General features: G+C 41.6%; 1 protein-coding gene across 3 annotated transcripts; it reads left to right on the top strand.

The window, feature by feature from the left end:
* Positions 1-7,113: 7,113 nt before the first annotated feature.
* On the top strand, positions 7,114-19,571 carry MORF4L2 (mortality factor 4 like 2). 3 transcript variants are annotated; one of them, XM_005657898.4, is made up of 5 exons: positions 8,511-8,579; positions 10,017-10,105; positions 16,801-16,905; positions 17,155-17,250; positions 18,020-19,571. In XM_005657898.4, the coding sequence occupies exon 5, from the start codon at positions 18,044-18,046 to the stop codon at positions 18,908-18,910; it is 867 nt and encodes a 288-aa protein (XP_005657955.1). In that variant the 5' UTR covers positions 8,511-8,579; positions 10,017-10,105; positions 16,801-16,905; positions 17,155-17,250; positions 18,020-18,043; the 3' UTR covers positions 18,911-19,571. The 3 variants fall into 3 exon arrangements, with proteins under 3 accessions (XP_003360450.1, XP_005657955.1, XP_003135315.1); XM_003360402.5 differs by lacking the exons at positions 8,511-8,579; positions 17,155-17,250 and adding an exon at positions 7,114-7,174; XM_003135267.4 differs by lacking the exon at positions 17,155-17,250.
* The last annotated feature ends 5,443 nt before the right edge of the window (positions 19,572-25,014 follow it).

Raw genomic sequence — 25,014 nt, 5'->3', positions numbered from 1 at the left:
AAAAGGTCTCCCTTCTCTACAAGATTTCTGCTACTTGCAACTGAAGACCTAAGAGTTGAAATCAACAGCTCCTTCCCGCTAGTGACTACTCCTCACCCCCTTCCAATCCTGCCCCCTCTCCCACCACCACCACCACCTTCTATTGTTTCTTCTGTCTTCTGGTTGTCAGCCAGGATGAGAAAATGGTCTAGCTGTCCTCAGAGACTTACGCCAGCCTGGACTGCTCTGCAGTGCCATGAAGGGCCAGGACTTTTGTTTACAGCTGGGACCATGGTGAGGCGGTGAGCACAGCTGACAGCCCCACTCTGGGGCAAACATCAATCTTCCTCTGTCCTCTTAGCCAAGTTTCACAGACCAGCTCTATTGAAAACTGGCTGCACCCGCCTGGGTCTCACTGACATCTCACCCACAACCCTGGCCTGGGAGCAGTCGGGTGAATCTCGGCTTTGTACCTTTTAGGCACTGCCCTTGCTCTCTTCTCTGGCCCCAGTCTCTAATCATGTTACCTCAACCTCAGAGCCTTGAAAGAACATGGCCTCCTAGGTCCTCTCACTCCAAATAATGCCCCACCTCTCCAGCCATAGCTTCTTACTCCCAGCAGTGTACAAACACCCTTGTTTGCTCAGTCAAAGTGAAAACACAACAAAAAAAGAATCAAACCACCCAGTTTTCAATGTGGACTTTATGGAGCCTGGCTTTCCAAGCTGAGCAGACAGGTTCCAGGTCCTTGGACGCTTGTGTGCATGCGTGTGTGTTCGTGTGTGTGTGTGTGTGTGTGTGTGTGTAATCTTTGCCTTCAGTTGGCTTTTGTTTTAAAACCTGCAGATCAGATGAGGCCTGGAGCCTTCAAAGAATATCCTTGGAAATCAAAGTGAGAGCCTTTTTGCCACATATTCTGCTCCCTGGTCTCCCCTTTGTCCAGCAGCTTTGCCCTCTCCAGCTCTCACCTGGGCTGAGAATGAAGACCTGTTTCTTGCCCCCAGGGTTCCCTTTACCTGTGTTTCTCTGCCTACTGGCTAACAATTTCCACCAATTATCTGTGGCCCTTTTCCTGGTTTTCTACCTTTCCCCATTCCCCACTGCCCAAGGGAGATGATTTACTTCTCTCACTTGCAGTGGCTCATAATAGCAATGCTTCTTCAGGGGTCTGGTGCAGAGGGACTGCAGGCCGAAGGAGACTTCTTCTGGGAGGCTTTTTCAATATAAAATACCTTGCTCCCAAAGGGTACCCTCCTTCACTGTTGGTGGGAATGTGAATTGGTACAACCACTATGGAAAACAGTACAGAGGTTCCTCAGCAAACAAAATATAGAACTACTGTATGATCCAGCAATCCCACTCCTGGGCATATATCCAGACAAAACTACAATTAAAAAACATACATGCACTCCTATGTTCATTGCAGCACTATTCACAATAGCCAAAACATGGAAACAACTTAAATTCCATCAACAGATGAATAGATTAAGAAGATGTGGTACATATATACAATGGAATACTACTCAGCCATAAAAAAGGACAAAATAATGCCATTTGCAGCAACATGGATGGAACTAGAGATTCTCATGCTAAGTAAAGTGAGTCAGAAAGAGAAAGACAAATACCATATGCTATCACTTATATGTGAAATCTAAAATATGGCACAGATGATCCTATCCACAAAACAGAAACAGATCATGGCCAAGTAGAGCAGACTCGCAGTTGTCAAGGGAAAGGGGGGAGGGAATGGGATGGAAGGGGAGTTTAGGGTTGGTGGATGGGCAATGGGGTCCTACTATACAGCACAAGGTAATGTGTATGATTGGGTTACTCTGCTGTACAACAAAAATTGAACAAATACTGTAAATCAACTATACTTTAATAAAATAAAAATAAAACAAAATACCCCACTCCCCAGATTTTTACTTGTTATCTCCCTACTAAAGGGGTGTCCCTTCCACCCAACGCCTTGGTTAATACATATTCTTCTGAAGAGAAACCTACGTGTGTTCTCCTCCAGAACTGATGAAGCATCTTTTAATATTTTTTTTCACTGTTTTGTTATGAAAACCTCCCCAACACACACAAATGTGGGAAGACTAGTAAAATGAACCCACATGTGCCCATCATTAACCTTTGACAATTTATAGTACTTTATTTTTTTTTTGAATTTATAGTACTTTAAATGCTACCGATTTGTCCTTTTTAATACAAGAGCTGAAATTTTCAAAAGATATAGCTTTTGTCATTCCCAGTAAAATGGGGACTGTGGGTGCATGTTACAGGCATGAACATAGTTATCTCTGAAAAACAGGCTCAAGGCAACCTCTCAAGGCAATACTCAGATGGCAGGATGGTAGAAATCACTCCTCATCTCTGTTGGCTGGTGTGTACCATGGATGACTTGACATGATCATTCCAAGTGAAGCTTGTGGTTCATGAAACCACGCATTTCAGTGGTTCACATGCTAAACTATTGACTCAAGAAGGGGAAACCAAGGGATTAGGTGCAACTTCAGCATCCCAAGGTCACTCAAGGACTATATTGATTAGGTTTAGGTTCTCAGTCTTTTTTTTTTTTTTTTTTTTTTTTTTTTTTTTTTTTTGTCTTTTTGCCATTTCTTGGGCCACTCCCGCGGCATATGGAGGTTCCCAGGCTAGGGGTCGAGTTGGAGCTGTAGTCACCTGCCTACACCAGAGCCACAGCAATGCGGGATCCAAGCCGCGTCTGCAACCTACACCACAGCTCACGGCAACGCCGGATCCTTAACCCACTGAGAAAGGCCAGGGACCGAAGCCACAACCTCATGGGTCCCAGTCAGATTCGCTAACCACTGAGCCACGACAGGAACTCCAGGTTCTCAGTCATTTGATGTAGCTCTTTCTGCCACATGGATGGGTCAGCTGGAACAGAGAGGGTGTTGATTACAGGAGAGGAGAGGAGCTAGAAGAGAGTAAATACCCCTAAAAGGAGAAAACTTTCTCATTACTATTTCCATCCTTGGCCCTGACAGTCATGGGCTAGCAAACTAGACAGATCCCAACTAAATTGTTCAACTGTGAAATGCCTATGGGATGATGCAAGTATAAATTGATAGACAGAAGAAACATTGTCATCAAAGAAACACCAGGAGTTCCCATCATGGCGGGGCAGAAATGAATCCAACTAGGAACCATGAGGTTGCAGCCTGGCCTCGCTCAGTGGGTTAAGGATCCAGCGTTGCCGTGAGCTGTGGTGTAGGTCGCAGATGCAGCTAGGATCTGGCATTGCTGCAGCTCTGGGGTAGGGTGGCAGCAACAGCTCCGATTAGATTCCTAGTCTGGGAACCTCCATATGCCACAGGTACAGCCCTCAAAAAGACAAAAGACAGACAGACAGAAAGAAAGAAACACCATTTCCATTATCCTTAAAATATTAGGTTTCTTTTTAACTTTTAGATTAACTAAGCATTCTTTTAAAATCATCCAATCAGCTAGTCAGAACCAAGTGAAAAGATATCAAATTAATCTTAGAATGGGGAGTTCCCGTCGTGGCACAGTGGTTAACGAATCCGACTAGGAACCATGAGGTTGCAGGTTCGGTCCCTGCCCATGCTCAGTGGGTTAACGATCCGGCATTGCCGTGAGCTGTGGTGTAGGTTGCAGACGCGGCTCAGGTCCCGCGTTGCTGTAGCTCTGGCGTAGGCTGGCAGCTACAGCTCCGATTCGACCCCTAGCCTGGGAACCTCCATATGCTGTGGGAGCGGCCCAAAGAAATAGCAAAAAAAAAAAAAAAAAAAAAAAAAAAAAGACAAAAAAAAAAAAAAAAAAGAATGGAAGCAATTTCATCTACTACCTAGAAGCCATGGGAAGACACTGGTCTTCCTCTCCACCCTCCAGAACAGACTGACCGCTACCTCCCAGATCTAAGAAGGCTTTCATCGTCTCGAGGTAAGACAAGCAAGGCCAGTAGATACTGTAGGGCAGGGCAGGTTGTACCCTGCACAAGGGTACCCAATTAAGAGGGAAAAAGTGGAGGCTGAAATTTATTCTTCACCTGCCCTGGTGTAGCGTCAATATCTCTGAGAAAGAAAACAAAATTTTCTTACTGCTCCACTAGAGTGGACACTTCTTTGCAATTTGTCTGCCTCCAGGTGGCATATATTTCTAATTAGCACAAAGGCATCATCTGAGCAAATGGCAGCCTTGAGAATTCACTGAGAGATCTTAGAGCCATTGGGTGTTCTGTGAAGTTGGCAACCATAAACAGCCTCTGTCTGGCCTTGGGCCTTGAAGCCAAATATTGACCGAAGCTATCTTTCCCTTTCGGTTGACATAGCTTGTGAAGACAGTGACTCAGCTGTAAAATCAAAGGAAGAAGAGAAAACTCGCATTTTCCGAGGACCCAATAAGAGTCAGAAAGCTGCAGACAAGTAAGTGGAATGGGCAGGAAGAGTATTCACATCTGAGAGGGTACCATGGCACAGTGGGAAATCACGAGGGCTTTGCAGTCACAGAGAAGTCTGAATCTTTGCTCTGCTGTTTATTAATTGGCACCTTGGAGTGAATAACTTCTCTGGGCCTCAATGAGGATTCATGAAGATATAAATATAAAGAGCCGAGCATAGTGCTTGCCTGGCACATAGAAGGCATTCAGCTCCTATGTTTTTTTCGGCTACGACCCTGACTCCAAAGTTAATCCGTATTATTCATACACTTGGCTTTGGGACCTCACTCAGCAGAGCATAAGTTCAGGTCTACCAGACAGAAAATTGGAGCAAGAGTCAGACTGAATGACAATGTCAGATACATCCCTTCTTATATAGTACATTGGGTAAATGACTCCTCTCTCGAGTAAAATAGACCATGCCTAGCTCTGGTGCTGAAAAAGCAGAGGAAATGACTTTTCCTGGGCACCTGCCGTGAAATACATACCATGTTAAGCCTTTTACATACTTTATATGTGCTAAATCAGCACTGTCCCATAACATCGTCTGTGATGGGAACGTTTTGTATCTCTCGGTATCTGATTTGGCACTAACACTAGCCAAAAGTAGCTACTGAGCCCTTAAAATATGGTACTACTGAGGAACTAGATTTTTAATTTTACTTAAATTTAATGAATTCAAATGTGTCTAGTGGCTGCTGTATTGGATACTGCAGCTCTAAGATTATGATGCAGGAATATTTGTTCCCACTTAATATATGGTGAAACTGAGGCTCAGAAAAATTAAAGAACTTGCTGAAAGTCACATATATGTAAATAACTAAACCAGATTCAAAACCAAGCAATTGAAGGTTTAGCAGAGTAGTAATGTCAGGTACACTAGGAATTACCTAGGCTCCACTACTTACAAGTTATATAACCAAAGAGAAATAATTATAGACTCTAGAACTCACTTTCAGCATCTATAAAATAATTATCACCTAATTTATAGGCTCATTGTTGGGATTAATGGCTTAGAGCTATTAAGGAACTGTGGCTTTCAATAACTGTTTTCTCACTATCCTTTTTCCTTCTCTGCACATGGAAGAGGTTTATAAATAAACTAAAAAAAGACAACTGCAGGGTAGAGAGAGCATTTGGGAAACATAAAAGCAAGAGAGGAAACACATGAGATTTTATGTGGTATCTATAGAATGGAGATAAGGGAAGGTATGAAATCATCTAAATATTTCCATTTCCCTGCCCTCTTCTTGATGCTCTAATCAACAGTAGCCAAAGCAGAAAACAAGGTATCTGTAATGTATTTTGAGACCCTGAAAGACAAGCTGTTTTGGCTGAATAACAGAGTACTGGCAAGGGCTTGAGTTCAAGGGGCAGGTAAAGTTCAATCCTGGTTCCTGTACTTCTGTATGCACTTGAGAAAATAATTGACTCTGCTACACAATAATTTTTAATCTGTGAAACGGGACAGAGAACATGCAGGGTGTCTCAATAGAACATGTACTTTTTTTTTTTTTTTTTTTTTTTTTTTGGCTTTACATTCTGCAGCACCCTCTAGTGGAGTGTACAAAAATAAGCATTTTATTTCTGCTCTTCAAAGCAGTGCTTTTTAACTTCGGTGTGCGCTGGAATAACCAGAACAGTTTGTTATCTGTCGTAACACAGAAAGCCAAACCCTACTCCTAGAATTTCTGACTGGTTAGGTTGGAGGTGAGGCCTGAGACTATAAATTTCTGACAACTTCCCAAAAGGTGATAATGATGCTACCGGTGAGTCTGGGAAACACACTTTGAGAACCTCTGCTCTAAACCTCACCCATTCCCCGGGGGGGGGGGGGGGTGTATGTGTGCGTATTTATGAGCGCATACCTGCGTGCATGCACACATGTATAGGATCTATAACTGAAAGAGGTACAACTTTTGTTTGATTTTGATTAGTATCCATCTAATAAGGATTTTGTGAAGAAGAAAAGAATATCTGTGTGAAGAATATGGTAACACTACCTAAAACACAGAAGGCATGCAAAAAAAAACCTGAAAGCACAGCATATAAATCCCAGGGCCTCAGAACTAGTAAATGGTGGAGTAAGGTTTAAAATCAGGTCTTTGACTCCAAAAACATAATACGGTTTACCAGTACCACTACAGAAAACAGGGTAGAAACACATACCTAATCATAATTTCAAGAGGAAAAGAAAATCAGTTTTCAGTAATTGGGTCCAAGTCCAGTAAAGATGTATGTCTTTACTAACTAAACAAGCCATCTATATTTTCACTTGGGGTGGGGGTGGGTAAGGGTGAGGGAAGCACTTGAAGTGAAGATCCTAACCCCAGAGACGCTTCCAATCTTCATCAGCACCAGTACCTCAAGTCTTTCATCAGTTCTGACTGCCCACCCCTGGCAAAAAAAAAAAAAAGGCAAGAAAGAAAGAAGAATGGGAGGGGTGATTTTTTTTAATAAGGAAATGAGGTAAAACATTTGTATCTAGGGCCATAGTCTCCTGATAGAGCAATTAACAGAAATTAAATTGATTTTTCCCCAGCAATGAAATATATATGAGTGATTTCTATAGATTGAAGAGTTCAGCAAATCAGAAAGGGGGGGGGAATCCCATAATTCCAGGGACCAAACAGCCAATCCTTTGATGGAATTTGGCGGCATCTAGTGGCAGATGCAAAAGGTATAAACCTCATCCAGAGAACTTTCTGGAAAATTAACTGAGCGCGTACTTGCCTGAAGAGCACACTGCTTGGAGATCAGGAGTGAAAGGTAAGAGAGCCTCAACTCCTACAGAAATTGGGAGTCCCTAGTGGAGGGGAAGTCTGTTGTATATAGATATTCTCTGCAGAAAATTGTTTGTGCCAAGAGAATTGTACAAAACTTGGGGAAGGGGGGAGGGGAGGGAGCGGGTAAGAGGTGGGGAGAAGGTTATTAGGGAACAGGAAAGAAACTGTTTCGTGGAATTGCTAATATAGGAACGGGAAGGTTCGGCTTTTAACCACTGGAGGGCTAGGGTTTAATACAGGATTTTGACACGGAAAAAAACGTGGGAAGAAAGTGTAATTTTAGGGTTTAAAATTAAATCGATGAGAGATCGAAATATCCCTAGCAAAGACCCTTTATCTTAGTTACGGTCGCCTTGCCTTAACTATTTAATGATTTTCCTTTTCATCAGAACAATATTCAAACCTACGAAAGTAGAAAACGATTCTTACAGAGCGCGCGCCCCCGCACACATCCGTGCGCGCGCGTGTACACACACTCACACACACACACACACACACACACGAAGGCGCACGCACCCGCTCGGCGACACACAACGGCCCCAACGCTAGGGGCGCACGCCTGCGCACACCCGCCTCCAACGCCACGAGGCCTGGCGTTCGCGCATAAGCCATCCCCAAGGCCACGCGGGCTCGCCTGCGCACAAACGCCGTGGCCCTGACACCACACGGCCGCAGCACGCCGCCACCCGCCACCAGCATACACACCGAAACCCCACTCTGCCTTTTTTTTTTTCTCCAAGAGTTGCGCAAGAGGTTGGGGGCGTGGCCCCAGATTTGACCTCGCGCTTCCCCACTCGCGGGAACTTTAGCTCATTTCCGCCCATCCTGTTTCCGCAGGCCACGTAGACACTTCCTTTCCCAGTGGAAAAAAAACCCATAATGCCTCCCTGCAGGAAAAAAAAAAAAAAAAAAGAAAGAAAGAAAAAAAAAAAAAGAAAAAACCTCTGGTCAGAGGAACTCTGGGTCGTGAAAATAGGCCACGTGAACACCCTGCCCTATAGACTTATGACCCAACTGCTGTCGCGCTTTTGGGGGGCGGGCTAAGAACCTAAGAGGGCGAACGTCATTGGCCACAGTCCGCACTAAAGGAGGAAGGTGATTGGTTTTCCTCAAGTCTTAACCGTGAAGAAGCAGGTTGCTAGCACCCGCCTTTACTGCGGCTAAGTGTCATTGCTGACGTGGTGGGCTTCCACCAATCATTTGGTTATGGAACATTCTAAAACTTAGGCAAGACGATTGTGATTGGCTAGAGGGCGTAAGCCCGCCTCCAGGGTGACGTGTCTGCCTATGGATATCAGTTGCCAGAGAAACCTGGCTTTACTATGGCGGTTGGAGGGTCGGCAGTGATCACACGTCGGCTGCTGGAAAGAACTGGATTCTCGTTTCAGGTTTCGGGGTGGGGGTGGGGAGAAAGGGTTGCCGATTTCCTCTTATCGTTGCGTATATAGACAAGATTAACTGATGGCTTCACAATCAGGCAGAGCTAGATTCAAATGCCTACTCGCCAACGCCCAGCTTGGGCTGGCTCCCGTTCTTTCTGTGTCTCGGTTTCCATGTTTGTAAAATGGTGATAATAATAGTATCTACCTCAGAGACGTGTGCCTCAGAGGCGTGTGCTGTATATTAGTGCGTATAACTAACGAATGCAAAGTAATATAATATAATACGCTTAATAACTTAATATGAAGCCTGACTCCGGAAGATATTAGCTGTTATTATGGAGAGAAAAAAACGCGTAATAGAGAAAGAAAACATAAATTATGTAAAGTCGTTCATTATAGTGTTTTTCCTGCCCATCATCTCCTCCCCTAGAAGAAATTCGAGATATAAAAGAGACGTATCAGTTTTTACCGATGGAATAGTTTATTTGGGAATTGCCTCAAAATAGCGGGGATTGGAATTTTCCATATTGAAAAGTTTAAAAAAAAAGCGGCGGGGGGGATGGGGGTGGGGAGAGATGGAGAATGAGCGAGCTGGAGATGAACCACATGCGATGAGTAGGCCTTGTTTGGATCCTGATTCGGACACATTAACTATATTTTTTTAAAAAACTGTTTAAGATGCATCGGGATATTTTGAAGTCGTATTCAAATTCGATTTTTTGGGGGAAATTGATGACGATGTTTTAGACGTTAAAATGGTATTGTGGTTATGGTTTCAAATTGTCTTTAGCTTGTAGCAATATATATGAAAATACGGATTAAATAGTAAAATGTCTGAGATTGGCTTCAAAATATGTTGATATCTATGATTTGCTTCAAAATAATCTCAGCGGTAGGGGGACGTGGGGAGGGGTATAGATGAAACCAAATTGGCCCTAAGTTAATCGTTTAAGCTGAGTGATGGGCATATATGATTTCTTAAATTATACTGGCTTTCTTGGTATATGTTTGAAATTTTCCATAATAAAATACAGAAAGTCAGCTATTCACTGAGCTTGAAAAAAACGGAGTGGGGGGGGAGCAGTGGGTGGGGTTATAGATAAAACAAGATGGCCTTCAGTTGGTAATTGTTGAAGCTGGAGGATAGATTCGCATAGGCTTATAATATTATTCCCTCTACATTTTTATCCATTTGCAATTATCCTTAATTAAAATTTTTTAAAGGCAAAAACAAACTAGTTTATCAGAAATCAGGGTAAATTAGTTTATCAGAAATAAGGTAAATTTGAAAATGTAACCATAAGAAAGGAAAAAACACTTGTACGTTATTTGTCATCTTTGGTGTCCTTTGTGTGTGAAAAAAATGCATTGATGGAGAAGAAAACCTTCATCTCATATCTTTTTATTTTGTGTCCTTTCCTGTCCCCTTGTTTGACCTTCTAGGCTACCATCAAAAAAGCTAAGTTTGCTGTATAGTAAGGATCAGAAGATCTGATCCTGATTGCAGAACATTGCTGATTACAGAATCTTGGGTAAGTGCCTCCCTTTTCCTGGCCTCAGTTCTCAAACAGGATAATTCCACATAACCTTCCTAACTGTCCAGGAATATTTTGAGGATTAATAAGCGCCTATCTAGGAAAGCACCCTACATTCTAAGGGAAGGATGGAGCTAAGTCCATTTGTGCTTCCAGTGTAGAAAGTGCCTAAACAACAGAGGGCCATATAATCTTAACATTCCTTGTTTAAAGGTACTGTAATTGATCCCTTACAGTTAGCTCCATACATCCATATTCTTTTTTTACTTTGTGGCATGCCACACGCAGCATAATTTAATGGTCAAGAACAAATACTGACTTCCTGAATTTAAATCCTGGCTCTGCCACTTACTGTTCAATCCTGGGTGAGATACTTTGTCTCTAAATTTCCTCATATGTAAAATAAAGATAATAATATAGCTCCTTCCTCATCAGATTGTTGAGGGAATTATATGACATTGCTTGGCACATATGTTTGCTTTAATAATAATTATGGCTCTATTAGTCCTTCCAGTGCATCCTGTTTTACATGTGCATGTGCACACACTCTTATGCTAATAAAATCAGTGGATACCTCTTTTTGGAGTTGTAACATAATAATAATACTGTTGGTTTCTCTCCTGATTTTCCAGAAGCAGCAGTTAACCACTAGAACTGAATTTTGAAATTATAACTTCTGACTTACCCTAACCACCTAGAAAGATATTGAATATGTTGATCATGTTTATAAGGGAATTTCCAGGAGCTACAATTTAAACTAGCAAATCATAACCATATCAGTCTGCTACTAGCTTTTATATCATTCCTCCTTTGTCTCTGACTCCAAAAATATCTGTTAAATATGAAGGAAGTGTTCTAAGATCCAGAATTGATATAAATGTACCTGACATGGTATATGAGCATTTAAAGGTTCATTCCAGCAAACTGTAGGAGATGTTGTTCACATTCATTTGTGACACACCCCTACACAAAAATGTCAGCATTTGGAGTCTGCATTCCTGAATGGCACATCACTTGCATAAGGAGTTGAAATAAGGTTTTTCCAGTCTCTTGACAGCTTTATTTTCCCATGGGGTCACTATATTTTCCTTCTTATTTTTTTTTCCCTCTGAAAGCTAGATTGCAAAGGGGGCACTGCCCTGCTAGAAAAGATACAGTAAATGAGTAGGCACAGAACCCCTTTGCAGGAGGGCATTTGGAGAATGATTAAAGGCAAAAGGGAGGGAGGTGGACTGTTGGGCCAATAGCAGCTCAGAGAATACAAGGGCCAAAGTAGCCTCAAGGAGCAAAAGGACCTTGACCTGGGCCTCTCTGGATGGGCAGAACTTAGAAAAGGAGGGGAGGAAGCCAATTCACAGGGTATGCCTACAAAGTGTACCATACACAATGATAATTAACTGGGAAGTCCAGCTGTGTGTGAGAACCATGGATAAGAAAGATCAGACAGTCATGAATTTTAAATATGTGCATTTTAATATAAATCTTTAGTTGCATAATTGGTATGTGAATATAGTCTCCTTGTAAAAAGCTAAAATATTATAAAATAGACCCAGATTTCCTTTTCTCAAACCCCCAATTGTCCCCAGAGTTGACCACTATTACCAGTTCTATTTACTTCTGGATCTCTAAATTATGTACCTGTTTAAAAAATTTATATGGATATATGTAAAATATTGTTTTGTGTTTTCTTTTAGGTAAATATGGTGTCACATTATAGATACTTTTGCAACTTGCTATTTTTATTCCAAAAATTATCTTGGATGTCTTCATGTCCATTCATAGAATTCTGTTTCATTATGTTCACAGTGGCATTCCTTTAACTAGCATGATAAGTCCATGTAATGGATAAACCATATTTTGTTTTGCCAAATCACTGTTGATAGTCCTCTAGCTTGACTCCAGTGTTTTGTTGTTTCAAGTAATACTTCATCAAGCATCCTTGGAACCCATTTACAAGTGTTACTCTAAGACAATATTTATGTCTTTAAACAATGATTAAACCAATATTGATACTGGTGTGAAAGCACACATCACTGACAGAACAAATGACTTAGAAACAGTGATACTTTTAAAATTCAGTAATCAAAAGTCATTGGGAAAAGAGTACCTTAAAAGATCCACATAATTCTAGGAATTTGGAGTGTTTTAAATCAGCATTTAAAGTCAGTGGAAGAATGGACTCTAATAATTAATACTGTGAAAATTTAGTTATACATTTGGAAGAAACTATAAAAATACTGAGAAAGCAGAGTTCTTGTGAAGCTCAGCAGATTAAGTATCTTGCATTGTTGTTACGGTAGCATGGGTTCGATTCCTGGCCTGAGAACCTTTACTCATGCCACAGGTGTACCCCCAAAAAAATTAACTGAGAAATAATATAAGAAATCATTTTTAGGATATTGATTTTGGAGCATTTTACCTAGGTATGACGTGCCAAAGTCCACAAAGGAAAAGGTTGACACATTTGTGATTTTTATATACACAGATCCACTTAGAAGAAAAATGACAGTTTGGAAAAAATGTTTCCAACATACCAAAAAACCTTAGAATTTAATTGTAGAAGTCAATAAAAGAAGCAAAACAACCTAGTAGAAACAGGGGCAGAATATTTACATAAAAAAGGATAAATATGAATGTGTGAAGATATGTTCAATATCATACAAATACAAATAAACGTATTACATATTAGATTGGGCCCTCCCAATTTTTTTTCAAAAAGATGTTTATCCAGTGTTGCTGAAGGTGTGGGTGAATGAACTTTTACATTTTTGCTGGGAGTACAAATTAAAACTTAACAAATTAAGTTTTCCTACATCTCATCAAAGTTGTAAATACACAAATCTTTTGAGCAGTTGCACTGCTGAGACTATCTTGAGATATTTATCTAATAATGCTAATTTATCTGTACATTGATGTCTGTTACAGTATTTCTGTAACGATGAAATATTGGAAATGACCTAAATACTTATATGGAGCTGTTTAAATTATGTGGAGATAATAGAATGATATTAAAAAGTATGAGTTAGGCAATGTAAAACAATGAGGCATATCTATAGCATGATATAGAATAGTCCCCAAGATAATTGAGTTAAAAGGAAAAGAAAAAGATGATTTAGTATGGTAACATTTTGCTTTTTTCTTTGATGGGAAAATGTATACATTCTCGTTCATACAAAAGCTGGAAAGATACCCAAGAAACCGGTGTTACTGGCTGCCTCCAGTGAAAAGGGATTTGGGAGGCCCAGATGCAGGTGTCTTACCATTGTTTTTAATTTTTCACTTTACTTGATTTTTTTCCCCTGTGTGTATGTAAGACAAAATAATATCAAACTACTATTAAAAATAAAACTAAGATGGCTTTTTAAAAAGAACATAGATGCCTGTGATCAAGTGAGAAAAGGTAGGGAGCGATATGTATCTCACCTCTATCAAGACATCAAATTAATGATACATAATCACAATATGTACATAACACAGTTTTAAAGGTCAGTTTTTGTGTGAACGTGTACATAAGGTTTGAAAGCATGCACACTCATTCTGGGGTTGAGGTGGGAGGGAGGTGGTAAGGAGAAAGTGTCCAAATCTTTATATATTTTGGTATTTGTCAGTATGTAAAGGTGCTGTTACTCAAATGCTACCACAGATTTACTTGAGGGATGGAGAAATAGAGATTTTCAGTTCATGACTTAATATGGGGAATACCCATATGTGACAGTTGATAAACAATTCCTATAAACGTTAGCCAACTCAAAATGGTTAAAGGATAAATATAGCTGGCCAGGAAACATTTTTTAAATGTCAAAACCACTAATAAATATAAGTTGAATCAATAAGCCCATTTTCCTTATCAATTTGAAGTATTTTGTTGATGAGTATAGTCAACACTGATCAGAGCTGTGAGGTTGAAAATTGATAACAGATCTAGGGGAAAAGTAATTCAGCAACATATTACTATTTCTTAGATCTGCATCTGAGGATACTAAAGGGATAATGAGATGAGGGCAGAAAATATTTTAATTATAGGATAAATTAAGAGGGCGGGTCACTTTCCAGAGGAGTCGGTAGAGTAATATTCCACCCATTTGGTGGAATATTACACAGCTCTCAAGATGTGTATATATATATACATATTTTTTTTTAAGCTTACTAACATGGGGAAATGATTCATTGTAATAGCAGTTGTTTTTGAGTGAAGACCTAAGATTTGATACCAGGATGAGGCTGCCTCTGAGTATTTGCACAGAAATTGAAGATAGAAAACTAAAAACTAAAGCCCAAGTATGAAGGTGTTTTCTCAGTGTCTGGCCTACTTTATAACTGACCTGTAGGGAACAAGTTGTCCAAATTAGGCACCTGTTGGCCCTAATTTGTTCCTCCATTACCCCATGTGTTTAGTCACCTCACTGATTTCACTAATGTATATCCACCAGGGATCCATGTATTACACCAGGCCTACGGCAGATAGAGATCAGTGACAGTTCCATAAGCAGAAGTAACACATGAAACATTTAATTAAGTAAATACTAAGCTCTGGAGCGCTAATGGCTTCATAGGGTATTAGAGATGGGAGAGAAGCCTGGGGTACAGTAGTAAGGACATTTCAAGAGGAAGTGGGACTTTAATGGTATTTAAATGAGGGAGACAAAGGGAGAAAGCAGGATTGGAGTAAAGATTAGGTATATTAAGCCAGCAAATGCTAATAAAGCCAGAAACGCAGATTGCAAGTTTAAAACAGCTCAAAGCAATGTGTAGTGCTAAGGTTTCTAATGAAGAAGGTACAGCAACATCTGTCACCAAACCACAGAGTGATGTAATCATCTAGAAAGTGCAGTGACCCTAGTAAAATTGTCCATAAACTTGGGAATTTATATGAATAATGCAGAATTTGTAGAGAACGATGAAATTTAACCACTTAATGAGAAACAGGTAGAATTCCTTTTTGTAGGTTTCTTATGCATAAAGACATGTAATCGATGCCAAGGCTATGCATTAGGTTCAGCTCTCATTCTCAAGTTCCTCGCTAAGGAATTGTGGATGGCCAATGACTTCCAAAGTACTTCCTGTGCAGCCCAGCTCTACTTGTGTGTGTTTTACAGTCTGGCGGGTATTGGGCCATCTCGCTTTCTTTAGTTGGTATTTTAACTGCCCTCTTGTTTGAGAGAAACTGCCCATTATTAGCCCCCAGAGAGTTTTCTGGATTTTAACTATATTAACAAAATTTTCTGGCATCTTCAGATAGTGTGTCCCTTCTGTCCCAGTCACAATAATTTTTTTTTTTTTTTTTTGGTCTTTTTGCCTTTTCTACAGCTGCACCTGTGGCATGTGGAGATTCCCAGGCTAGGGGTCTAATTGGAGCTGTAGCTGCCAGCGTAGGCTACAGCCACAGCAACGTGGGATCCAAGCCGCATCTGCAACCTACACCACAGCTCACAGCAATGCCAGATCCTTAACCCACTGAGCAAGGCCAGGGATCGAACCTGCAACCTCATGGTTCCTTGTTGGATTCGTTAACCACTGAGCCACAATGGGAACTCCAAATTTTTTTTAGAGACATTTTATAAGCTTGGTAGTTTACAGTATAATACCGTGACACGCCGGCCACTGTCTGATCCTTCACAGGACATGTCTGTACATCCCTTTCAGCCAGAAAATTTATGATCCCCTCAACACCAGTGTCTGTATTCACAGATTTCGATGCTCTCTGAGGAGCACCTTTGCTCTGATTTCTGCTGAGAACTTTGTGTTCTGCCAGAGGCTATCATTTGCTTTGTGAAAGCACCCAGGTCACACTCCCCAATAACTGGCTTCCGTGATTAAAGGCTCTGGTTCTCTAGCATTTCTTAACCACTATTTCCTCATCGGGGATTCCCTGATACCTGCCCGCATAACCTTAGGGGCTTGGCACTTGGCAAGAGGGCTTTTGCTATGGGTTAACATTATATTACCAGAGAAACCTGGTTTAAGGCTTGTCCACCATCATATCTTGTTTTTTCCCAGGGATTACCCTGGTTTTAGCAGTGTAGTATTTATTCATCTGGATACTTGCCTTTGTATTTTTATACATAATCAATTTAAAACACAGAAATTGGACCTCACTGCTAATAAGAACGAGGACATGCTTATTTCTCCATCTGCGCTGTCTCTTTGGGATCCTGGTTTACACACTGTTATGCAACTTGCCCATTTACCTAATGGTATATAATTGAACATCTTTCCGTGTCAGTACATGGATCTCTGCTAACTAGTTGAATGTTCTTCCATGGTATGCATATGTAATAATTTCTGTTACCATTTCCCTATTGAAGAATAGGTGTTTCTAGTTCTTCAGTATTAAAAACACCACTACTGAACATCTTTGTATCCATGTTTACATGTGCAGGTATTCCTGCAAGGTACTGTTCTAGCTGTTCAGCCACATCGTGTTTATGAAATTCCTAGCAAGAACCATGAAGGCTAGGGGTGATTTGCCACATTCCAAAGATGAGAAGAGGCCAGTAGAGCTTACATAACTTGCTCAAATTCTCAACCAGTAAATAGCGGTGCCTCATTGAAGTAGAAGTATGTCTAACAGCAGGGCTCATGTATTTTCTCTGTTATCACAGTTGTAAACCACATGTTTATAGATTATTTTTTCTTTTTCCTCTATTTCACAAAAGTTTGTCTTCATTGCTGATGCCTCCTTTCCTTTCTAGGTTGTGTCTCCCACCTCATCTTTCCCTACCATCCCAGAAGATCTATAAGGTTCCATCTGGGAAAACACTAGAAGTTCTTGGAAGGGAAAGAAGGAAGAGGATTACGTAAGTCAAAGGAATTGTTTACCCTGTCATACCAGAAGAAGCACAGAACACTGTTTTTTTCATCTTTATCTCACTAACCCTCTCTGCTGCATTTTACAGTGTAGATCATCCGTTTTCCTTCTTGAAACTCAATTCTTTGGCTTAACAAAATAACATTCTCTTAATTCTCCTATGGCTGCTCTGACCATTTTTGTTTCATTTGGTGGTCTCCATCTCTCTGCTGACCCCTTAAATATCATTCTTTCTTAGGTTTTTTTCCAGAATTCTATGCTTGGTTCATCACTGGCTTTATCTCTCACCAATTTATCACCTCCTCCAACAAGCTACTGCTGAAAGTGGTGTTAGGTACCATTTCTTGTTTTCTATCCCCAAATATTCTGTGCCCATAACTATCACTGTACTAACCTTGTTTTATAGTTGTCACTTTGGATATTTGAATCCCTAGCGCCTAACATGGTACCTGTCCTGAAGCTAATAAGCAGTAATATATGATGACTAACTGAGTGGATGTATTAACCTATTTCCTATTATTTGATTACTGATTTCAAACTAACCATAAAAATTAGTGCTTTTATTCATAAATTACCCAGGCTTAAAATTGTGGAGCCACCTTTGACTCCTCCCTCTCCTTCATTTACCAAGTTCTGAATTCAGTTTCTTCTTACTCTGTGACAGCCTAGTTGAGGCCTCCCTGGACTTATACAAAAACCTTTGCTGTTACTCATTTTGCGTCCAGCAACCTAAATTTATCATTCTTGTTTCTTTTATCTTATCATTTTTCCTGTTCAGAAGTCTTTAATTTCATTTCTGCTGCCCTTTGTAGTTTAATTCTTTCTCTAAAATCATATTTCTGTCTTTAGAGTGGCATGGAAAAACTAATTTATGGGCAGGTCTGATGAGCGAGTGGGTGGGCTGAGAGTAGTGGGAGAGTGGTAGTGAGGATTAAAGAGAGAAGGAGGAGGTAGTAAATCACTTACAATTAATTGGTCCTGAAATAGAATTTGAAATCAGAATTCCAAGAGAGTAGTGTGTGTTGTGCTTTGGTGGGCCTTTATGAAGCAGTGTTAAAGGTCACCATAGAAAACAACCAAGTGAAATGCTTTATATATTACAGTGGTTGGAATAAAAACAGGGTTGAATGAGTTCCAGAAAGCAGGGTTCTCAAACTCGTGGACAACAATCTGCAGAAGAAGACAACTTCAAAAAACCAACTAGAAGCAATATGCAGAGAAGTAAGATGAGAGGAGCCTCCTCAGGAAAGAAGACCGCTGGTCCACAGCAGAAGAATCTGGAAGCAGCACTCCCCGGCAGGTGGGGGGGTCGCTCTGCAGAGACCCCCCCTTCGGGGTCCGTGAGGAAGACCAGAAAGAACAAACAGAAGACCCCTGGAAATGGAGATGGTGGCAGTACCAGCGAAGCACCTCAGCCACCTCGGAAGAAAAGGGCCCGGGCTGACCCCACTGTGGAAAGTGAGGAGGCATTTAAGAATAGAATGGAAGTGAAAGTGAAGATTCCTGAAGAATTAAAACCATGGCTAGTTGAGGACTGGGACTTAGTTACCAGGCAGAAGCAGCTCTTTCAACTCCCTGCTAAGAAAAATGTAGATGCCATTCTGGAAGAGTACGCAAATTGCAAGAAATCACAGGGAAATGTTGATAATAAGGAGTATGCGGTTAATGAAGTTGTGGCAGGAATAAAAGAGTATTTCAATGTGATGTTGGGCACTCAGCTGCTCTATAAATTTGAGAGGCCCCAGTATGCCGAAATCCTCTTGGCTCACCCTGATGCGCCCATGTCCCAGGTTTATGGGGCACCACACCTACTGAGATTATTTGTGAGAATTGGAGCAATGTTGGCATATACGCCCCTTGATGAGAAGAGCCTTGCATTATTGTTGGGCTATCTGCATGATTTCCTAAAATACCTGGCAAAGAATGCTGCGTCTCTGTTTACTGCCAGTGATTATAAAGTGGCTTCTGCTGAGTACCACCGCAAAGCCCTGTGAGGGTCTCCTGACCGCTCGCTGTTATGTCTGGTATCTGTAAACACTCTTTTTGTTCTTAGTCTTTTTCTTGTATAATTGATGTTCTTTAAAATTGTTCATGTATAACAGGGCTTATGTTTCAGTTTGTTTTCTGTTTTATTCTAAACAGAAAATAAAAGGAGTGCAAGCTCCTTTTCTCATTTCAAAGTTGCTACCAGTGTACACAGTAATTAGACAAAGAAGAAACATTCAGTAGAACATTTTATTGCCTAGTTGACAACATTGCTTGAATGCTGGTGGTTCTATCCCTTTGACACTACACAATTTTCTAATATGTGTTAATGCTATGTGGAAAAATGCCCTGATTCCTAGTGCCAAAGGTTCAACTTAATGTATATACCTGAAAACCCATGCATTTGTGCTCTTTTTTTTTTATGGTGCTTGAAGTAAAACAGCCCATCCTCTGCAAGTCCATCTCTGTTGTTCCTTAGGCATTCTATCTTTGCTCAAATTGTTGAAGGATGGTGGTTTGTTTCATGGTTTTTGTATTTGAGTCTAATGCACGTTCTAACATGATAGGGGCAATGCATTATTGTGTAGCCACGGTTTTCTGGAGAAGTTGATATTTTAGGAATTGTATTTCAGATCTTAAATAAAATTTGTTTCTAAATTTCAAAGCAAATAATTTGCAATGTGCCTTTCATGTCCCAGAGGTGGAGAAGTCAGCAGGCTTAGGCAAGATCTAGATGGTATTAAAGGAGAGAGTTCTAACTCCTAGTGAAAGAATTCCTTTTATTATTGGGTGTCGCATCCAGGAGTATGCCCTGTCGGGCCAGTCCCCTTCCTTTCCCCTCTGTGTGGCTTCTCAGGGTGGGATTGTTTTCTAGTGCTGCTTGTCAGAGCCACTTTTGTTCCTGGTGCTCCTGTCCTTTATGAGTTGGGCTGGTGTAATTGGATATACTGTAACAGTTCCTTATAGGAGTTCCTTTCATGGCTCAGAGGGTTATAAACCTGACTGGTATTCATGAGGTTGCGGGTTCAATCCCTGGCCTCACTCAGCAGGTTAAGGATCTGGTGTTGCCTTGAGCTGTGGTGTAGGTCGCAGATGCGGCTCAGATCCCACATTGCTGTGGCTGTGGCGTAGTCCGGCACCGGCGGTTCCAATTCAACCCCTAGCCTGGAAACGTCCGTGTGCCACAGGTGCAGCCCTAAAAAGAAAAACAAAAAACCCAGTCCCTCACATTTGTTCAGATCTTTGCTCTTTCCTTCCAGAGGAAGCCTAGGCAGCCGCCTTCAGTGTTATATCAGAAATACCTGGGAGTTCCCGTTGTGGCACAGTGGTTAACGAATCCGACTAGGAACCATAAGGTTGCAGGTTCGGTCCCTGCCCTTCTTGCTCAGTGGGTTAACGATCCGGTGTTGCCATGAGCTGTGGTGTAGGTTGCAGACACGGCTCGGATCCCGCGTTGCTGTGACTCTGGCGTAGGCTGGCGGCTACAGCTCCGATTACATCCCTAGCCTGGGAACCTCCCATATGCTGCAAGAGCGGCCCAAGAAATGGCAAAAAGACAAAAAAAAAAAAAATACCTGCAGATTTGGGGCTAAAGACGGCAGCTTTCCTATCTCTAGCATTGATGCCATGTTCCTTCTGTTTTTTTAATCCCTTGGATGTAACATTGGGAATCCTAGAGTAGAGGGTCTGGAAAAGAAGGTTGGTCTATGATTATAAATCCATCTTATATGAAAATTCCCTGTGGTCAAAACAAGTTTTTCTTGATTCCAGTGGTTTTTTTTTTTTTTTTTACTTCTTTAGCCAAAAAAAAAAAAAAAAAGTGTTCCATAGTTAACTGGAGAAATACACTGAGAACAAATGAGAGAATCACATATAATTCTGGATAAGTCAGGGTCCCAGCAGGAAATAAATGGGGCTCAAAATGGATGATTTGAAGAATTTAATAGAGAATTTTTTTTCCAAGTTGTCAGCAGAGAACAGACTGGGTGACTTAAACAACAGAAATTTATTTTCTCATAGTTCTGGAGGCCAGAAGTCTAAGATCAGGGTGTTGACAGGGTTGGTTTCTCCTGAGGCCTCTCTCTTTTTGACTTGTAGATGGCTGCATGGTCTTTTCCTCTCTACCTGTCTGTGTCCTCATAAGCTCTTCTTATAAGGAGGCCAGTAATTTTGGATTCATGTCTACCCTAAGGACCTCACTTTAACTTAGTTACCGCTGTAAAGACTCTCTCTCCAAGTACGCATTCTGAGGCACTGGGGGCAGCAGGGGGAGGGAAGGAACTTTAGTATGAATTTGGAGGTAACAGCAGTGTAGTCTGTAACAAAACTACCTCTAGACAAAGAGTAGGCAAGGAGAGAACAGGGTGAGGGAGGAAGTGGGAGCAGTAGGCGGGAGATGGGGAGGGAGCAGTTACTGGAATGGTAGATAGCTGTGTGGAAAGGGCCACCTGACAAGAGCTGGAATCTTCAGCATGCAGTCAGCTCACAGAAACTTCCAAGAAGATAGAATCCAGGAACCAGGGCTGGGGTGGAATACCTGACTTCAGTCTTCCCTCCTTTTCATCCCCTGCTGAGTATTTCCCTTTGGCTATTCTTCTTTGCCATAGGGCAAAGAAGGCCTTTGACATACCTATATTGGTAAGCTTGGGGAACACAGCAGGGAGGAAGAGTGGATTGCAGGGTGCAAATGAGATTTTTAGCACGTGCATATCTGAAATAACCATCACTCCTACTCTGCGTTGTATTCTTAGAATTACTGTGTTCTCTTTGGGACCTAGGACCTTGGCCAACTAGAGGAGCTCTTTTTTAAAAAATTTTATTGGAGTATAGCTGACTTACAGTGTTGTGTTCAGGTGTACGGCATAGTGAATCAGTTATACACAAACAATATCCATTAGAGGAGTTCTTAAGGATTTCATCCATTGAATAGGAAGCCTAGTAAACAAATGGATCTTCGCTCACATGCCTGAACACATTAGAAATACCACTTTTTTTTTTTTTTTGGTTGCACCTGCAGCATGCAGTAGTTCCAGGGCCAAGGAATCAAACCCATACCACAGCAATGACAGCACCAAATCCTTAACCCATTAGGCCACCAGGGAACTCTTTGTTTCACTTTCTTTTTTTTTTGCTTTTTTAGGGACACACCTGCAGCATATGGAAGTTCCCAGGCTAGGGGTCTAATCTGAGCTGCACTTGTTGGCCTGTGCCACAGCAATGCCAGATCTGAGCCACATCTGTGACCTACACCACAGTTCACGGCAATGCAGGATCCTTAACCCACTGAGTGAGACATCCTCATGGATACTAGTTGGGTTCGTTACTACTGAGCCACAAGGGTAACTCCTGTTACACTTTCTTTTTTCTTTTTTCTTTTTTTTTTTGTCTTTTTGCTATTTCTTGGGCCGCTCCCACGGCATATGGAGGTTCCCAGGCTAGGGGTCGAATCGGAGCTGTAGCCACCGGCCTACGCCAGAGCCACAGCAACGCGGGATCCGAGCCGCATCTGCAGCCTATACCACAGCTCACGGCAACGCTGGATCGTTAACCCACTGAGCAAGGGCAGGGACCGAACCCGCAACCTCATGGTTCCTAGTCGGATTTGTTAACCACTGCGCTACGACGGGAACTCCCTGTTATACTTTTTAAAAACAACACCTTAAGAGTTCACATTGTGGCTCAGCAGGTTAAGGACCAGACGTTATCTCTGTGGGGATGCGAGGATGTGGGTTCAATCCCTGGCCTTACTCAGTGGCTTAAGGATTCAGTGTTGCCCCAAGCTGTGGCATAGGTTGCACATGCTGCTCTGATCCAGTGTTGCTGTGTCTGTGGTATAGGTACAGCTGTACCTCCAATTCAACCCCTGCCTTGGGAACTTCCATATGCCACAGATGCAGCTGTGAAAAAAAAAAAAAAAAAAAAAGAATAAAAACACCACCTTAGGAATGTTCAGGAAAGGCCTAAAGCACTTTGTTAAGACCTAAACTAGACCATCCTATTGATTTAAAAAAAGAAGGCAGTTATAGGAGTTCCCTGATGGTGCAGCAGGTTGGAGATCCAGTGTTGTCACTGCTATGGCTTGGGTCACAGCTGTGATGTAGGTTTGATCCCTGGCGCTGGAACGTCCACATGCTGTGGGCTTGGCCAAAAAAATAAGGCAATTATAATAAGCATACCCAAATTATTACCCAGCTCTCTGTTGATTTAGCAAGTTTCTCTTCTTTTTTATTGAAGAATAGTTGAAAGCTTCTCTTCTTAAACTACATAGGTGATGTCATTGAATCTAGCCATCTGGATGACCAAACAAATGGCTTCCCTGCTAAAACTGAAGGGTAGTTTTGAGAACATATTTACCCCATCAGATTCAGTGCCTAGCTAACATGGTTGTCCCATAATAAATGCTATTATAATTGTTATTTATTATTTCCATCAATATCATTAGCAACAAAAATTAGTTTGTTTTCCATTCAGGAGAATGCATGTGGTTTAGTACAGAAGCATGTTGTGAAACAACTCTCATGATACCCATAAAACACCTACAAAGTGAAGAAAGTAGCCATTGGAGTTCCTGTTGTGGGTCAGTGGTTAACGAACCCAACTAGTATACGTGAGGACGCAGAGGACGCAGGTTCAACCCTTGGCCTCACTCAGTGGGTTAAGGATCTGGCGTTGCCGTGAGCTATGGTGTAGATTACAGACATGACTTGGATCCTGCATTGCTGTGGCTGTGGTGTAGGCCGGCAGCTACAGCTCTGATTCAACCCCTAGGCTAGGAACCTCCACATGCTGCAGGTTCAGCCCTAAAAAGACAAAAGAAAAAAAAAGTCGCCATTAACTATAAGGCTTGTCTTGCCTAAGAAAAATTTGGAGTACAAAATAAATATTCCAAAATGATAATTCTCCTTTTCCTTCCCAAAAGAAAAGGGTGAAGGATACATTTCTAAGATTTGTGGTTCTAAACCTGAGGTCCCCAGACACTTAAGGGTTTTTAAAGATACCATTAAGAATTGAAGAGCTCTTTTCTCTTCCTTTCTGGTCTTTCCTCTTCTTCCTTTTTCCCCCTTATTCATTAATTTATTATGAAGTAAGACCTAACTGAGCCTTTTCTGGAAGCAAATGAGATTATACATTTAAAAATGCATCATGGGGAGTTCCCTTGTGGTGCAACAGGTTAAGAATCATTTTAGGAGTTCCCATCGTGGCTCAGCAGAAACGAATCTGACTGGCATCCATGAGGACACAGGTTTGATCCCTGGCCTCACTGAGTGGGTTAAGGATCCAGCATTGCTGTGAGCTGTGGTGTGTAGGTCGCAGACACAACTGCTGTGGCATAGGCCAGCAGCTACAGCTCTGATTCGACCCCTAGCCTGGAAACCTCCACATGCTGCGGGTGCAGCCCTCAAAAAGACCAAAAAAAAAAAAAAAAAAAAAAAGGGATAATTTTAGAAAAGAGGCCCAGAGGCCAAAGACACATAGCTACTTAGGCTCTTAACTACTATGCCATCCTGCCTCTGAAAAATAGTACACCTATGGAGAAAAGTGAAATGACCTCTCATCTGTGAAAGTACCCTGACCCTATGTGTCAGTTCAGGCTGTCCTAGAAGCAAATGCCAAGATTAGATCTCTAATCACAAGATTAGAGATTTTGGGGGGAAGCACCTATGAAAAATAAAGGAGGAAGGAGCCAGATGTGGGAAGAGCCTTCAGACTGAGGCACAGCTCACACCTGTGAAAGAAGAGAAAAAAGGTGGCTTGGGCAGGAAGAGCCTCAGACTGGTGCAATAAGAAGAAAGTCTACACCAGGCCAGTGAGGAGTTCAAGCAGAGATAAATGGGGTCCTCCACAGAGCAGAAAGAGTTCTGGCTCTGGCTGCCCAGCTGTGCTCAGGGCTTGGGAGCAGCCTGGGCAAAGTGAGGTCTTAACATAAATGACAGGGGAGATCCAAAGGTTCTTTTGAGGAAATATCTGAGCTATGTGACTCCATGGCTACCACAGACCCAGTGACTTTCCTGGCAGTCATCCACATACCTTCTACTGACTGAGGCATGAGTGTTTTGAAAGGACCCTGAACCTGATCTCTCTATGCTGCCTCACCAGAGGGGCTCCCGCTCTC

The sequence above is a fragment of the Sus scrofa genome, chromosome X (assembly GCF_054392235.1).
Source record: "Sus scrofa isolate SSC_HxYL_T2T_F1_AM1 chromosome X, Sscrofa_HxYL_maternal_Yorkshire_Landrace_v2.0, whole genome shotgun sequence".
In the NCBI taxonomy this organism is placed as follows: Eukaryota; Metazoa; Chordata; class Mammalia; order Artiodactyla; family Suidae; genus Sus; species Sus scrofa.
The sequence above is the reverse complement of the archived record's forward strand: the minus strand, read 5'-3'. Positions and strand labels throughout refer to the sequence as shown.